At 44.7% G+C, this 16,761-nt stretch overlaps 1 protein-coding gene across 3 annotated transcripts in view; it reads right to left on the bottom strand.

The window, feature by feature from the left end:
- The window catches only part of BIN2 (bridging integrator 2), a 30,656-nt gene that overhangs the window by 854 nt on the left and 13,041 nt on the right, over positions 1-16,761 (bottom strand). The window contains exons 3-12 of one of the 3 annotated variants that reach the window (XM_044914841.1): positions 13,821-13,875; positions 13,429-13,523; positions 12,799-12,894; positions 11,249-11,356; positions 10,845-10,930; positions 9,629-9,704; positions 8,678-8,760; positions 4,348-5,101; positions 2,150-2,230; positions 607-681 (exon numbers count right to left, since the gene is read on the bottom strand). In XM_044914841.1, the coding sequence (XP_044770776.1) occupies positions 607-681; positions 2,150-2,230; positions 4,348-5,101; positions 8,678-8,760; positions 9,629-9,704; positions 10,845-10,930; positions 11,249-11,356; positions 12,799-12,894; positions 13,429-13,523; positions 13,821-13,875 (1,509 nt within the window). Of the gene's footprint in view, positions 1-606; positions 682-2,149; positions 2,231-4,345; positions 5,102-8,677; positions 8,761-9,628; positions 9,705-10,844; positions 10,931-11,248; positions 11,357-12,798; positions 12,895-13,428; positions 13,524-13,820; positions 13,876-16,761 lie in introns of those variants that run through there. The other 2 variants (XM_021704815.2, XR_002481161.2) reach the window with 2 other exon arrangements.

Below are 16,761 nucleotides of genomic sequence, written 5' to 3'. Positions count from 1 at the left end.
GAGGGGAGGCGCAGGGGGAGAGGGAGACAGACAGAATCTTAAGCAGGTTCCATGCCCAGTGAGAAGCCCCATGTGGGGCTTGATCTCATGAACCTGAGATCATGACCTGAGCCGAAATCAAGAATCAGACACTTAACTGATTGAGCCACCCAGGTGCCCCACTTAACTCCTTTTTGAAATAAGTTCAGATAAAAATATTTAGGGGGTCCCAGGGTCCTGGGATCAAGCCCCACGTTGGGCTCCCTGCTCGGCAGGGAGACTGCTTTTCCTTCTCCCTCTGCCTGCCACTCCCCCTGCTTGTGCTCTCTCTCTGTCAAATAAATACATAAAATCTTAAAAAAAAAAAATATTTAGGAGATAAGGCTATGGTGAGAGGTAAGAGATTCAAGGCCAAGTGCTGGGAAATGGGCACAGAAACCACAAAGTCCCAGGTCACTCTTGGTTCCTCTGGCTCCCGCCTGCTTGACTTTGCCCTGAGGATGTTGTTCACTGCCGGGTCCCCCTGGTAGCCCATGGTGAGGTTTCCAGACTGTAGCCAAACTTCTGTCCACCCCCAATGTGAGTCTTACCACTCACCCCATTCTCTGCGTTATCTGGCCTCCTTACCTCTTCTTGAGGCACGGTTGCCATGACATTGCTCTCTTCTGGAACTGCAGAGACGTGAAGCTGAAGATCTTGGCTCTGCAAAGAGAAGAGTTCTGCCAATGAGAAGTGGCTCAACCTCCCGAGTCTCTCAGCTTAGAAGGGTCTTCTGTGCCTTACACTTTACGAGGGTCATAGACAATACAAAGGGCAGACATGCAATGTTGTTTTACTATGGCCTGAGAGCATCAGGGAAGGCTTTACTGTCATTCTCTGTCACAGATCAAGAGACCGAGATTCAAAGGGTCAAATGACCTGCTGGGACAGGAAACCAGGTCTTTGGACTCCCACTGTTTCCATGATCAGACACCGTGTGATCTGTGTGACATGCATCTGTATATAAATCTATGTGGGAGTCTGTGAGACTATAAATATAGGCCTTAAAACCACTACCTACCACTTTTAGACTAACCCTCCTCGGGAATGCACCGTGGCTCTCACACTGAGGATGATCCTAAGCTATGGTGGTTAGGAAAGGCAAGTGGTATGACGGTTTCTTTGGGAAAAGTTCTGGGTTCTTAGATGAGTACCCAAGGTTTGGAAAGCCCTGCCTAGGAACTGCTAAGCCAGGGGAAGAAGACCTTGGTACTCTGAGGTGCCTTCTCCTTTAAGGAATTTTCCTTCCTATTTCCTCCTCGAATTCCAGGCTATGAACTGCCCCAAAGGTAATACCACCTCCCAGAAAGTTACTTTCTTTCAGAGAATCTTCATTCTCTCTCAGGTGATTCAAATGCTGAGCAAGAACAGATTTGCTCACAGTTTTCTTTTTATTTACCCATTTTTATATGTGATATGTCCATAATTCTGCTTGAGGGAAAGTATGACTTATGGCGCATCTGTAAGGGAAGTGAACAGATCTCGCAGGACATAGGCCTCAGGAGATTGATGACTCTGATAGGCTAGGATCTGAGATGCTCTAGCTGCTTAATTCGGAAGGAAAAATATGTCTCCTTAGCTGATGACCAAGCAATCCCAGAGGAGAGGCTGGGAGTAAGGAAACACTATAAATCTCCAATATATATATATAAGGAGGTGGCTTCAGGGGGAAGGAGGTTGTACCCTGTATCTCTTTCCCAAGGAGGACAGTGTTACTAAACTGTTTCTCAAAAACAGACAGTATCTTGGCCCCTACCATCTCCCCTACAATAAGATGATGCCCAAGAGGCAAACCTGTTTTATTCACCCTTTTGATGACCCCATACTAAAATCATATAATATATTACAAAGTCAAATATAAATTAATTTTCAATTTTCCATGCTGTTGAATTGCTCTTTTTAGTGCAGGGAAGTGAAAAGTGGCTACACTTTACCTACTCAAAATCCCACATTTACCCTGTGCTTACTCACTGTCTACACGCCCTACACATTTCTCCCCATCAGTAGAGCTTCCTCAGCCTAGAAGCCAACAAAGGGAAAAAGTTTCATAGCTTGCTCCGTTAGGACCTTCTGTACCTCATGTGAATCAAGACGGAGAGCATAATAATGTTGACGACTTAGATGTCAGTACCTCAGGGGAGTCAGCAGAGGTGAGCTTATTGTTCTCTTCCTTGTCCTCAATCTTCTTTGTTGGGTCAGACTCTGAAAAAACCTGTGGATCAAAGTGGACAAGAGAGGAGAGAGTTCCACACCTTCACACCCTGGATGCCACCCCTGGACCCTTTGTCCAGGCTAGCTGGTACCCACGGGACCCATGTCCAGAGAACAGGAGGCTCTCAATGTAGCCTGGTCAGCCTTCAGTGGTGTGAATTAGGTTGTGTGAAAGGAGGGGCACCAGAAGTCTCAGACTCCCAGATATCTGCATGGCCTCCTTCACTGCCCAAATGTCTCCCCTGACCACTCTGTTTAAAACTGCAATTTAGAGGGTGCCTGGGTGGCTCAGTTGGTTAAGTGACTGCCTTTGGCTTGGGTCATGATCCCAGGGTCCTGGGATCAAGTCCCACATTGGGCTCCTTGCTCGGTGGGGAGCCTGCTTCTCCCTCTCCCTCTATCTGCCACTCCCCCTGCTTGTGCTCTCTGTCAAATAAATAAATAAAACGTTTTAAAAAAATGAAAACAAAAACAAAAAACCCCCTGCAATTTAGCCTTCACTCCCTGTACCTTCCCCTACTTAATTTTTCTATCTCTTATCATCGCTAAATTGTCATTTTACTTACTGTTTCTTGCCTATGTCCCTTATTCCTCCCCCCCCCCCACTAGAATGTAAGATGCAGGAAGGCAGAGAGTTTTGTGTTTTGTTCACTGTAATATCCCACCTCCTAGAAAAGTGCCCAGCACATAGCAGGGGCACAGTAAATAACTAGGGAATGAATGAATGAATGAATGAATGAATCTTGGTGCCATCTAGTTAGATGTCTCACCATAATCTTCTCTACAATGCACCTGACAGGTGATAATATATCCTTAGCTTTTAACAGCAAGGAAGGAGGGCTATTTCTCAAGGTGGCCTACCCTATTTTTGTTTTGGGAAGTCCCTGTGCCCCCTTTCCCCTGTATTTCAAATTGTGTTTCCATATTATTTTTTTTAACAGAGCTAATTGCTGAAAGTTCCTCTTATATTGATCCAAAATGTCCTGGGGAAAAAAAAAAGTCTTTACACATAGTTCTGCCCTCAGGGATCTCACAGGACAAGTCAAACCTCTCTCCTATATACCATAAGCCTTTCCATGTAATTTGAATAGAATATGACTTGATTTCCAGATCCTTTAGGGAACTGGTTGCTCTCCACGGGATCTCGGTCTCTATTTTAACACAATCCTTTTCTCATCCATATCCTCACCTTTCAAAAGACTACCCCTTTTGCTTTACTTTCTCCTGTGAGTTCCTTCTTCTATGCCTCTCTCATCAAAGAAGATAGACCTCGGAAATTTGCAGATGCCATTTTGCTTACCGTAGCCGTAAGTATGACAAACTGAAATGAGACCCTCCTCCCCATCCCCCACTAAAGAAGGTAAAGCTCAGGATACCAGTTGTAGATTCTTTATACTGGGAACTCCCAGAACTTGGAGCAAAAGAAAGAAATTAGCAAGAATCTGCTCATAATAATAACAACATTAGAGATAGTCCTTTGCAGAAGTCAGCTACCCTAAGAGTACAGGTCACTGAATTAGTTGCTAGGAATATGTGAAACAATCCCCAGAACCAAAAAAGGTGTCCAAGAATATCCTTAAAACTGTAATCTAATGATGGGCCCCTGGGTGGCTCAGTCGGTTAGGCGACTGCCTTCGGCTCAGGTCATGATCCTGGAGTCCCGGGATCGAGTCCCGCATCGGGCTTCCTGCTCGGCAGGGAGTCTGCTTCTCCCTCTGCCCCTCCCCCCTCTCATGTGCTCTCTCTCTCTCTCAATTCTCTCTGTCTCAAATAAATAAATAAAATCTTTAAAAAAAAACCAAAACTGTAATCTAATGACATAAGAGCTTATCAACTGGGGCAAGCTGACTATAGTAAAGATGATCTACATGGAGGTTTTAAAAGGGAATAAAGACTCAACCTGGGGGCACCTGGATGGCTCAGTCGGTTAAGCATCTACCTTGGGCTCAGGTTATGATCCCGGAGTCCCAGGACTGAGTCCCACATCGAGCTCCCCACTCAGTGGGTAGTCTGCTTCTTCCTCTGACCCTCCCCCTCTCATGCTCTCTTTCTCTCTCAAATAAATAAATAAAATCTTAAAAAAAAAAAAAAAAAAGACTCAACCAGATCCAATCTCACCTCAGACATCATCAAGGTAGGGGAAGTACAAAGTTCTTCTGGGTTCAGATTGTTGATGTTTTCCTTTCCTCTGGCCTCAGAAGTTCTTACTGGCTTCGCTGGTGGCTGTGGGTCAGGAGAAACCTCTAAGGAGGCCCTAGGACTTGGAGTCCCAGCCTCCAAGAAGGCCCTGGGACTGGTAGGAGAACCCTGCTCAGAGGCTGGAGGGCTGGAGGGTATGTTCCCCGAGGAGTGCCTGGGGCTGGGAGTGGCTCTGGGTGGAGGAGGCCTATTCGGAGGTGCTGAGGTCCTCTGGATAGAGGCTCTCTTCTTTGGTTGTTCAGATCCTTCACTTGAGGTGCGGGTTCGGAGGACTACTTCTGGGAGAGAAGAGGGCTGCTCTGAAGGGATAAGAGCACTGCCTGGCGATGGAGATGGCGAGCAAGGGAGAACTTCCTCCTGGGACCTGCCGCCCTCAAAAGTGGGAGAGGGCTGGGCCTGGGCGGGGCCATTGCAAGCTGGGAGAGGCTCTTCCTCCTCAGAGGAGCTTGCTTCAGACTCTTCCTCCTCTCTTTCCTTGTCTTTTAAGGGCTCTTTAATCTTGGAATCCTCTTCTCCCTGGGCCAGATCAGATGCCAGCTCTTCTTCACTTGCTGAGGTGGAGTCCCTGTCATTCTTCAAAGAAAGTGCAGAGGGACTGGTAGGTGAGGTCAGGGGGCTAGAGACCGCAGATGTGCAAACTGGGGAAGAGATGACCAAAGAGCGTCTGCTGCTGCTGAAAAAGAAAGAGCATTCAGATTCAGAAGAGCTAAAAGCTGGAAGCAACCCAAACACCCCCAAATAAATAATGATGCACGCACATAACAATAAAACAGAACAAAGCAATGTAAAATATGAGAAAGTCTGTATACTTTGCAATAATGCTTCCTAAGGTGAAAAAGAGGCTACAAAAAAAAAATTTTTTTTAAGATTTTATTTATTTATTTGACAGAGAGACACAGTGAGAGAGGGAACACAAGCAGGGGGAGTGGCAGAGGGAGAAGCAGGCTTCCCTCAGAGCAGGGAGCCCAATGCAGGGCTTGATCCCAGGACCCGGGGATCATGACCTGAGCCGAAGGCAGACACTTAACGACTTAGCCACCCAGGCCCCCGAGGCTACAAAATTTTATCCATATCACGATCTCAATTATGTAAAAACATATAAAGAAAACAAGACTAGAAAGAAACACAGCAAAACGCTGACAAAATATTTTCTCTGTGGAAAAGATTCCATGGGTGATATACAGTTGATCCTTGATGATTCTGTATTTGCAAATTCACCTACTCCCTAAAATTTATCTACAACTCCAAAATTAATACTCATTTTGCTTTCGCAGCCAGCCACGGACATATGCGAGCTTTGAAAAATGAGTGCCTAACGAGCACTTTCCCAGCTGAGGTCTAAGAAGGCAATCCTCTGCCTTGTTTCAGCTCTTATACTGCAAATGTGTCCTTTTGGCCATGTTTTTCACATTGTTGTGCTTTTTGTTGGTGATTTTGCTGTTTAAAATGGCCTCCAAGTATAGCACTAAAGTGCTTAGAGCCAGAAGAGTGTGATGTGCCTTACAGAGAAAAAAACATGTTAGAGAAACATCACTCCGGCATGAGTTATGGTGCTGTTGGCTGGCAGTTCAATATGAAGGAATCAACAATATGTATTATTTCTTTATTTGTTTATTTATTTATTTAGAGAGCGAGCACAAGCAGGGGGAGAAGCAGAGGCAGAGGGAGGATCTCAAGCAGACTCCATGCTGATTGCAGAGCCTGATGCGGGGCTCCATCCCACAAACCTGAGGTCACGATCTGAGCTGAAATCAGCAGTCGGACGCTTAACCGACTGAGCCACCCAGGCGCCCCAGCAATCTGTATTCAATAAGGTGTCTTTAAACAGACACACACACAAGACGAGGTTATGATGAAAACGTTGGGAGCAGGGGCTCACAGGAACCTAACTCTGTGTTTCCCTTAGCAGCAATGGTTCAGTGTTCACTGATCCAGTGCTCACCGTGACTTTATAGAACACAGTTACCACGAACAGTGAAATCGACTCTAACGTTCATCAAGGAGGCTGGATACCCTGCTGGGTGCTTCTACAGCCGACATCGGCTTGACTCCTACTCGCCTCCTCAAGTGCCTCCTGTGTACTGTCCACAAACCGATTAAGCAACCCACAAGTATTTACTCGACAGGTACCAGTTACGTGGGCACAAGGATGGGAGACGGGATAGGAAGAGAAAGAGAGAAACTTAGCTCCTGCCTTGTGGGAGTTTCTGACGTGAGATAAGCTGAGTGACATAAGTTCTTTCTAGCACTAGCATTCTCGGGGTCAGCAGGTATAGAAGGCCCAGGACATAGCAAGAAAAAAACAGATTTCCCTACAAGGTTCTGGGACATCTTGGTTTAAGTGATAGTAGGTGTCAGACGAATGGACAATTAGAAAGAACTCTGGCTTTCAATGCAGAGAAATAGAATTTTTGGAGCAAAAGGGAATTCATCTAGGAAATCGACATTGACCCTTTAGTGATTATTTTTAATAGTCTGTAACAAATTGCTAGATGAATAGTACAAATAACAAACGTGAGCCTGATTCTACCTTCAAGTCCCAAGATCAGTTTCACCACCTCCTTTTAAAGTCTTCCTTGACCATCCATACAATGGGAAGTACTTACCTCTCTGGAATTTCTGCTGGTTTCATTAGGTACTTAGTATAGGCAAGCTTATATCATTCCTTGTCTCCTTAGGTACCCCTTCTGTCCTTCCAACTTCTGGTAAATCACCCAAAGGACATGTTTCCTATGTCTTTGGATCTCTAACTCTCAGCATAAAACCTTGTACATAGAAGGAACTTAAATCTTCCTAAGCAAAGGCTTCAGAATGAGAAAGTGATCATATTCTAAAGGATCACTGAATTGCTTATGTTTATCAGCATAATGTATGAACACACACACACACACACACACGGAAAGTAAGCCATAACAGGTTGAGAAAATATTTGCAGTGCATATCATTAAAGAATTAATATCCAGAATACACACAAAAAAATACCTTGTATAAATCAATTTTTTTAAAAAAGTAAACAATCTAGGGATGCTGGGTGGCTCAGTCAAGTGTCTGCCTTCGGCTCAGGTCATGATCCCAGGGTCCTGGGATTGAGTCCCGCATTGGGCTCCCTGCTCAGTGGGGAGCCTACTTCTCCCTCCACCTGCCGCTTCCCCTGCTTGTGCTCTCTCTGACAAATAAATAAAATCTAAAAAAAAAATTTAAAAAGGTAAACAATCTAAATGAAAAATGTGAAAACAAGGATAAACAGGAAAGTCACAGAAAGGAACTTTAATGGCCAATAACATGGAAAGATGTTCAAGCTAGCTAGCAATTGTGGAGATATGAATTACAATTGCAAAAAATTCCATTTCATACCCGTTAGTTTGAAAAAATTAGTAAGTCTGACAATGTCACTTGTAGCAAGAATATGGAGCAATGGGGGCTTTTATTTACTGCTGGTGGGTTGTACATTGGAACGGTCACTTTGGAGAGCCATTTGACAATGCCAATACCTAGTAAGGCTGAAGAGGCCCAAATGCACAGACTATGACTCAGCAACTCCACTCCCAGTATACACCCTAAAGACACTCTTGGTAATAGTCACAGGAGCAATGTAAAATGTATCCATTGCAACATTATTTTTAATAGCAAGAAACTGGAAAACAACCCAAATGTCTATTAGCAGGAGAATAGATAAATAAATTGTAGACTAGCTATGCAACAGCATCCATAACAGTTAGGGAGAGGAAAGACCAGAGCTAGCAACATGTAGCAACAGGATAAATGAACCTCACAAACAATACAAAGAGAACAAAAGAAGTTGCAAAAGTACATATATAGTATAATTCCATTTTATGGAGTTTTAAAACATGCAAAACGGTATTTTCTGTGTGTATAAGAGAAGTAAAAAGAAAAGCATGGGAAAAGTAAATACTAAATTTAAGACAGTGGCTACGTTTGGTGAGGGGCAGGATGAGTGGGGAGGGGGACACTGGGCACTTCAATAATACTTATAATAGTTGATTTCTTAAATTTGACGGCAGCTATATGGCTACTTACTGTATTCTTTTTTAGTGTATTATTCTTTATACCTTTAGTGATAGCTGAAATATTTCATACAAAGAAAAAGAATTTATATAGGGACATAATACAAATAAACAGTATCATGCACGTGAACATGAAGGGAAGGCCAGGATTGGGGATGGAAATGAGAGTGTTGCGTATGTTCACAGGACAAGCGAAAGAGCAAAGAGTCTCAGGAGTTGCTCACCTTGATACTCCCTTCACCACAAAGACTTTGTTGGAATGTTGCTTCTCCAGTTTGCTCATCACCTCGTAGAGACTGTGGTTCAGCTACAGACAGCAAGAGAGATGGGTTGCTAGCCAGTGGGAACCTGAGACGGGCATATCCCTTCTCTTCTCCCTTTCAGACAGTTCCCGGAATAAAACCTCCCCACCCTTCACTATAAAATTCCCTCATCTCTTTTGCACTAGCATCCAGGGTCCTGTCCTGCCGCCCCTTCTTCCTTGACTGGCTGTGTCTTAAGTTCTGCCTCTTCCAACAGACTGGCACCTCTCTCAAGGCTGGGTCCTTGATGTTTGATGTTTGAGTTGAGGTTCTAGCTTCTCTCAGGTAATCCAGGGAAGAAAAACCCATTGTAATATTAACGAGGCAAACCATAATTTAGCTAAAGCAACTGTGGAGAGGAATATGTGGAGGTGTGCATGAATTTAATTAATGATGTGACAGAACACAGTCTTGGAATCCCAGGACTAGAAAAGGCCCCATGAGGTTGTGTTCTGTGGCTGCGTCTCACTGAATAGGACTGGCCTTCTCTATTCATGCCCAACTACCTGAGAGACAGACCTGTGTTTAAGCACTGCCTTCCTTCCTCCCTAGCAACTAAAGATAACAATTCATAGCTTGGTTCCCCATTTCAGCTCTTCCTTCCATAGGCCTAACCTCCTCTATTTATCTGAAGCTCAAGTCTGGATGTCATTATTCAGTTGTTAATGGAGACGGGGAGGGCCCTCTGATGTGTATACTTGTGCTCTGACACCGTTGAACACCGTCAGTCAAGTGCTATTGTTTCATCACAAGAGAAAAGTAAAAACCTGTGGTGCCAATATCAATATTTAATGTGATTATGTAAATTAGGGCTACTTTCATATTTCCTAGGGAAACCCACCTAGGTGTCTACATTGGCCAGAGGTTTCTCACCTTGCTCATCTCCCTGTAGAAGACATCCCTCAGGTTGGAAATGTTTTGGAAGATGGTCACGTAACAGCCAATACGACTATCAGGAGGCAAAAAAACAAACCAAAACCAAAACAATAACAAAAAACCCCACAACGACACATACAGTTAAGTGTTAGTGAAGGAAACCTTTGAAATACAACGTAGGAGCTTAAGCCAACACTAAGACTCCTCAGAGAAAAGCACCCCGCACCCCAGACTCAGGATGTTCTGGGATCTGGATTCGTCAGAGCCAGGCCAGTAGCACACCTGACTCTCAGAAGGGTGGGAAGGTCAGAGGAGACATTTAACAGCCCAGTCTGCCACCAAAGTGTAAGAGACCTCTAGTTGCATGAAGCTCTCTTGATTCGGGCTCTTTAGGTATTAAGGCGATATGAATGAAAGTACTCTGAAGAATTTTTAAAGTACGTTATAAATACAAGGCCGTGCAATTATAATTATTATAATAAATAATTATTCTTTCTCATTATGCAATACTTGGACTGCTATGGAGCTGTATGCACGTTAGTGGAATTCTACTATAAATGAATTGGGGGAGTTTACATTTAAAGAAATTGTACTAAATTTCAATGCTATTTAAATTAGGAGTCACATAATTAGTGTTTTAGAATACATGTAGCTATTAAAAAGGCTCCATCATACATAGACTAATATTAAGTGGCAATATAAAATACGGACTACAGCTGCATTGCAGCGTATCTTGTACAATGAAAATAAGATACAAATAGAATTTCTACCCAGATACATCTAAAACACTTTTACCTTCTGTGAAGCAAAGACATCATTGATAGAAATAATCATCCCATGGTTTATCTTCTAGGTCAATCTGGATGTTCATGAACCAAGGTCGTTTAAAACAATACACACTGAAGCATTCCTAGTTCCCATGATGGCAGTAATTTACTTGCCAAGATCTCTCCTATCCAAGAAGCATCTTGCCTTTAAACCGGAAAAGCCAGCAGGGCAAGCCTGGCTATATCTTTCTTCATTGCAGATAAAGAAACCAGGGTCTGGGGCGATAAGGCAGTTTGCCTAATATCACCCAGCAAGCCAGTAGCAGGGCTGAGGCGACATCTCACTCTTGGAACAGAGCTCTTTTCATGAGGTGACATGCTTGGGTTGCCAGGTAACCTGGGCCTCCACGGGCTCAGGAGTCTAGGCCTTTCCTGTCAGTCATTACCTATGATAAAGAACAGGCAGCTCCTCTAGCAGTTCCTGGTTCAGGTCTTCAAACACACTCTGGGCTTTGTTGAACTCTTCCTCTGCCTGGGGGTGTAAGAGACAGGACAGTCTCCCTCAATCCCGAACCTAACGCTGGAGGCTGCTGCCTTTATTCCCTGCATTCTTTCAGGGACTCGGCTTACCTGGAACCATGTCTCTCCTTCCCCAGACCCATGCCCTCCCCAGCCTTGCGTCTCTGACTATCCTTCGAGTATCGGGGTCAGAGGAAACAGGATTTCCTTCAGGATGCTGGATGCTGAATTTATCATTTCCTAAGCCCGGCTTGGCCCAGCCACCTGCCACCGTTATGGGGGGAAGGAGGGCAGGAAGGTTTCACCTGGCTTTTTTTTTTTTTTTTTTTACCTTGGCAGTCTTGGCCTCATCTTTCTTCTTGGCACTCTGCACCGCTTCCAGGTGGTGCCGGGCACTGTCATAGTCCACAAGTTTCCGACCCCGCTTGGCAATTCTTTCCTAACCCAGAGTCAGGAGAGAGGGCCTTGATACTCACTTTTCAGTGGCCAGGACACAGGTAACAGAGTAGCAAACAGAGAGGCACAATTACTGGGTCCTATTACCAAATTTCACTTTCTTTTTTTTTTTTTTTTAAAGATTTTATTTATTTATTGGACAGAGAGACAGCGAGAGAGGGAACACAAGCAGGGGGAGTAGGAGAGGGAGAAGCAGGCTTCCCGCTGAGCAGGGAGCCCGATGCGGGGCTCAATCCCAGAACCCTGGGATCATGACTGAGCCGAAGGCAGACGCTTAATGACTGAGCCACCCAGGCGCCCCCAAATTTCACTTTCTAACAGCTTGGTGCCCATTGGATTTCCCTCACTATTTGGAAAGAATGGGAATTCTCGTGGGGGCTGTGTGTGTGGGGGGGGTATAGAGTAAAGCGAAATTCTACAGAGCACATGGAAGCCTGCACTAAATGTTAATATTTCCTATGAACCCACTAAACATAGGTTCAGCCTCCAGGAGAAACGGCCTTGAGGATCCAGCTGAATTCAAAGTCAGGAGTTTAGAGTCTTACTCCCATTGCTGCCACTTATTAGCCTTATGATGGAGGGCAAGGCACATCTCTTCTGGAACTTCAGCAGCCTCACCTGCTCTATGGTGTTATTTTAAAGATCAAACGCTGACTACAAAGTGTTTTGAAAACCCTAAAGCATAATAAAATAGTAAATTATTGTGTGCACCGAGAAAGCGTCTACTCAATCTCATCCAAACTACAAATCCAATCATAGATTTTGCAAGGATCTTAGTGATTATCTGGTCCAACTTCCTATTTAATACATGGAGCTTCTCTGTAATAGTCAAAGTAAGTAGTTCAACTTCTGCTTGAAGTTGAACTTCAACTCCCAACTTCACAGTATATTTCAGTGTTTGAAAGCTCTATGAGAAACTTAAATCAGGATCCCTCTAATTTCTCCCTATTAATCTACAAGCAGTGCAGTGCCCGACGGAGTAGGTGTTTCATAAATCTGAGTTCAGTGAGTAAGTGAATTCTAACTCTGCTTTCTGAAACCGTTTAGAACAGGATGCATCCCTCTTTCACCTAACAGACCTCCCAATATTGGAAGATAATTATTAGGACTCCTCCAAGTTTCCTCTTCTCTACAATAAACATATCAGCTAGTTAAAAAAAAATTTTTTTTTTATTAATTTGTCAGAGAGAGAGCACAAGCAGGGGAAGTGGCAGGCAGAGGGAGAGGGAGAAGCAGGCTCTCCGCTGAGCAGGGAGCTCGATGTGGGGCTCGATCCCAGGACCCCGGGATCATGACCTGAGCTGAAGGCAGATACTTAACGACTGAGCCACCCAGGTGCCCCCTTAGCTTCATTTCTAATCATGGGTTCGAACTCTACTTAGGATGTTTACTCTGGGGGCCACCCTCGACTCTGAAACTGATTACCTTAATCTCGCTGAACTGGGCTACGTAGTTTTCCATGGTCCTCAACGCCTGGTCAGCTAGTTTCTCTTCATAGTCTTCCCAAAGGAGATCATTATTCTGTGGGGTAGAGGCAAAGGGCAGAGGTGAGGGCCCCACTTCTCGGCAACAAATGCCAAGCAGGGAAAAACCCAAATTCTTCCCGCACAAACTTCCTTTTGGAGCGCTGTGTTAGAATGTCACGTTGGCTTCTGGTGAAGAGTCAGATGAAGAAACAGCCCTGCCCCCAGGAACCGCCCTATAAGACACTGGACATACATTCAGGGATCAAGAACAGGAAGAGATGGTCAGTCTTGGACTCGAGCTTGAAGGACAGGGAAATTTGGAAGGAAAAAACTGCATGAAGTTAGCTTTCAAAAACCAGTTGGGTTTTATGTAGGTAGAACTTCCATAAGGTTTTAAAGAGAGGAAGATGGCCGACTGCAGAGGAATCCGCAGATCAGGGAACACTTGTTGTTACCCTCATGGTTGTTGCTGAGGCTATACATATGAAGGTTGCGGACTGGCTCCTTTGCTTTCCTATTTGCTTGGACGGAGAAGCTAAGAGAAGGCAGAAGTGAGTGCTAAAGAGCTGTGAAGCCGGGACACTCTTACCCCTGCAATGGCCTTCAGCTCCTCGTGACCGTCCCACTCGCTGCTGTAGATCTCCTGCAGGGTTTCTGACACTCTCTTTGAGCTTTCATGCATCACTGAAAGGAGAGAAGTCGGTCCCACCTTACAGCTTCCCCCAAAGGAGGCTGCTATAGCCATACGGGTCAACGGGCAGATCAGCGGGTCTACTTCAGAGGGACGTGCACCCCCAGAAGGTTTGGGTGACCCATGAGGAAAGCTGGGCAGGGGCTGGGACAGGAAACATTGCTCTTCCTATGCCCACACAGTCCGGGCCCCAGGGGCAGGCCAGTGATAAATCGCCTGAGACTGGGTGTTTTTCTTTCCATCCTCAGAGCTCTCAGGAGCTTGCTTCTCCTGTGCTGTACACTACCCACCTTTGACTGCACTAAGGAAGTTCTTCAGGTCCTTGTAGAGCTTCTGGCCTTCTGCCTGCAAGGGAGAAGTGCTTTTGGTGACCAGAGAGATACATTCGGAAAGATGCTTCAGAGGTCAAGGTAGAAGAGTAGGTTAAAAGGAGAAATCAATCCTGGAATTTGCAAATGTTATTAATTAGCCTCTGTTCTCTTTACCAAGAAGTTGCAGGTTGTCTTTTTGGGGGCAGTTTTTGTTTGGAGATTGTTCCCATGGCACTTGCAGGCCTTCTTTCCTGTTCTTCCTTCTGGCGAACAAAAGCCTGTACCCCAGTTCCTCTGCAGAAATTTAGGTGTCCTAGGTGATGCTATCTATGTGACCCTCTGGCTTATACCTTCCTCTCTGGGTAAGTAAACCATCACCATCTTCTGTAGACGCTCGGCCTTCTTTCTCCCGTGAACCCTCACACAGGCCATTCCTCTTCTCCCCCGACATCCTTCTCTGCCTTGCCTCCCTTCACCCTTCCCTTCCATCAGTCACGGGCTTTACACTTCTCTTCCAAATGGCTCATCCCTGATTCTCCTTCAGTCCCAACTCCAATGGCCTCATCTATAGCTCTATCCATCTACCCAATCCTATCTTCGCTCCTGTGTCTGAACTCTCTTTTTTTTTTGGCTGGGCCTCCCAAGCACAGATTAGGTCTCCTCCCTGGAAAAAAAGAAGGGAGAAAAGGAGAGGAAGGTATCATTTAAGTTTGGAAGTTCAAATCTCAACCCAACAGATGAACCATTTTGTCTGAACTCTGACAAATGTTCATTTAGCCTCCGCTTCTTGAATACCTCCTGCAAGCAGAAACTCTTGACTTCTTGCTGAGGTTGTGCTTCAATTTTAAATAGTTCTACTAGAACTCTGGCCCACTGGTCTCGGGCTGGCCTTCTGCACTCAGAATAGATCTGATAACTCTTGCACATATCTCGGAAGACATCTTTCCCAGACCCTGCACCGAGTCTTCTCTTTCATAGGCTCTGTTATTTAAAGCCCCTTCTGACTCTGGTCTCTTTCCTCTGTGTGGACTCCAGTTTCTAGGAGTTGTTGTGTGAGAAGGGAGTTGAAGCCAGACTATTGACATTTGGAGCCTGACTTCAGGAGTGTGGGCCTGGACTGAAAGAGCAGCCCACTTTAGTGTATTCTACAGGGCAGGGCCTATGGGTCAGAACAGTGAGCCTCACAACAGTTTCGGGGAAGGAGTATTCAAGCTAAGATTCATTATGCGTACACCATAAAGCACTTGTGAACTTGTTCATTTGTTTTGCTTGTTTTCAGCACTAGATAGGCTATTGAGCATACCAACAGTATAAAAAAAAATTATGGGAGGGGCACCTGGGTGGCTCAGTTGTTAAGCGTCTGCCTTCGGCTCAGTCATGATCCCAGAGTCCTGGGATCGAGCCCCGGATCGGGCTCCTTGCTCGGCCAGAAGCCTGCTTCTCCCTTTCCCACTCCCCCTGCTTGTGTTCCCTCTCTCGCTGTGTCTCTCTCTGTCAAATAAATAAAATCTTTAACAACAACAACAAAAATATATGGGAGAAAAACTGAAAATCAGAAAATTCTATCTTACAACTTACATTAAAATTTTTTTATCTGGGGGGTGCGCCTGGGTGGCTCAGTCGGTTAAGCATCTGACTTCTGGTTTCGGCTCAGGTCATAATCTCATAGGTTGTGGGATTGGCCCCATGTTGGGTTCCATGCTCAGCAGGGAGTCTGCTTGGGGTTCTCTCTCTCTCCCTCTGCCTCTGCCCCTCCCTCCCCCCACTCTCAAATAAATAAATCTTAATTTTTTTTTTAATCTGTGGAAATCTTTGCAGGAAAGATCATTATTATGTAAATTTAGAAGCAGAAAATCTAGGTCAAGTCAGTCAAAGAAAATTGGACTAATTATTTCATCCACATTTTCTGCCTTACTTCTAAGCCAGCCCAAACTCTTGACCATACCTCAGGTTAAAAGTCCTTGGGGCTCAAGGCCAGGACTCAAGGGACACGAACTCACAGATAGTCTCAAGGGAGTCGAAGACACTGTCAGAGAGCTGGGAGAAGAGCCGACATTGTGTGGTGTATCACAGCAAGTGAGGATCAGGAGAGTGTCAGAGAAATGACCAAGGAGGGGCCAGATGCTACAGAGAGGTTAGAGTGCAGGAAGAACCAGTCACAGTCACTGGACTTGGTAACTGGAGGTCACTGGTGACCTTGAGGAAGTGCTTTCAATAGCACGATGGAGACCGTCAGTCACCAAAATTCGGAAACACTCAGCATTCACCAGGAAGGATGTTTCATTTCCTCTTTGCTTTTTCATTAATGGGAAAAAAGTTTAAGTAGTCTAAGATGTTCAATATACAAAAAAATCTTTTAAAGATGGATATGGTAGGTGGGTATAAGTTTGAGAGTTTTAAAAATGTGATAGTTAAAGTTTGAGAGAGTTCTGAAAGAGTTTTGAGGATTATAAAAATTAACAAGGATTTCAAGTTCTTTTTTTGAAAGAAAAGAACATGGGCTCAACTTTTTATTTCACCATGAAGATTTGATCTCCAAAATACACATCTAAGTAACAAAAGCTGTTAAATCATCTTGCATAATTTTTACAAATGAAATCAAAATTGTTTTTCTCCATTAGATATTATATGGCCTGAAAAATTGGATCAGTAATCAAGGCTACCATGCATGACTATGGAGGCTGTATGTACGTTGTTCAAAACCAGGGGGTTCTATTGATACCAGAGTCCATAAAATGTGAATGCCTTCTGCCTTCCACTGCACCTCACAAAAGCTCAACTCCACTTCTGTGTTTTAGGATCAAACCTCTAGGTCAAAGTTCTTTCTTTCTGCTCTTGCTCTTTCCTTTGAGGAGATGAAGAGTGTGTGTGTGTGTGTGTGTGTGTGTGTGTGTGTGTGTGTGTGTGGAGTGGTGGGACA

The sequence above is a fragment of the Neomonachus schauinslandi genome, chromosome 5 (genome assembly GCF_002201575.2).
Source record: "Neomonachus schauinslandi chromosome 5, ASM220157v2, whole genome shotgun sequence".
NCBI classification, from domain to species: domain Eukaryota; kingdom Metazoa; phylum Chordata; class Mammalia; order Carnivora; family Phocidae; genus Neomonachus; species Neomonachus schauinslandi.
This window is presented reverse-complemented; position numbering and strand designations above follow the sequence as displayed.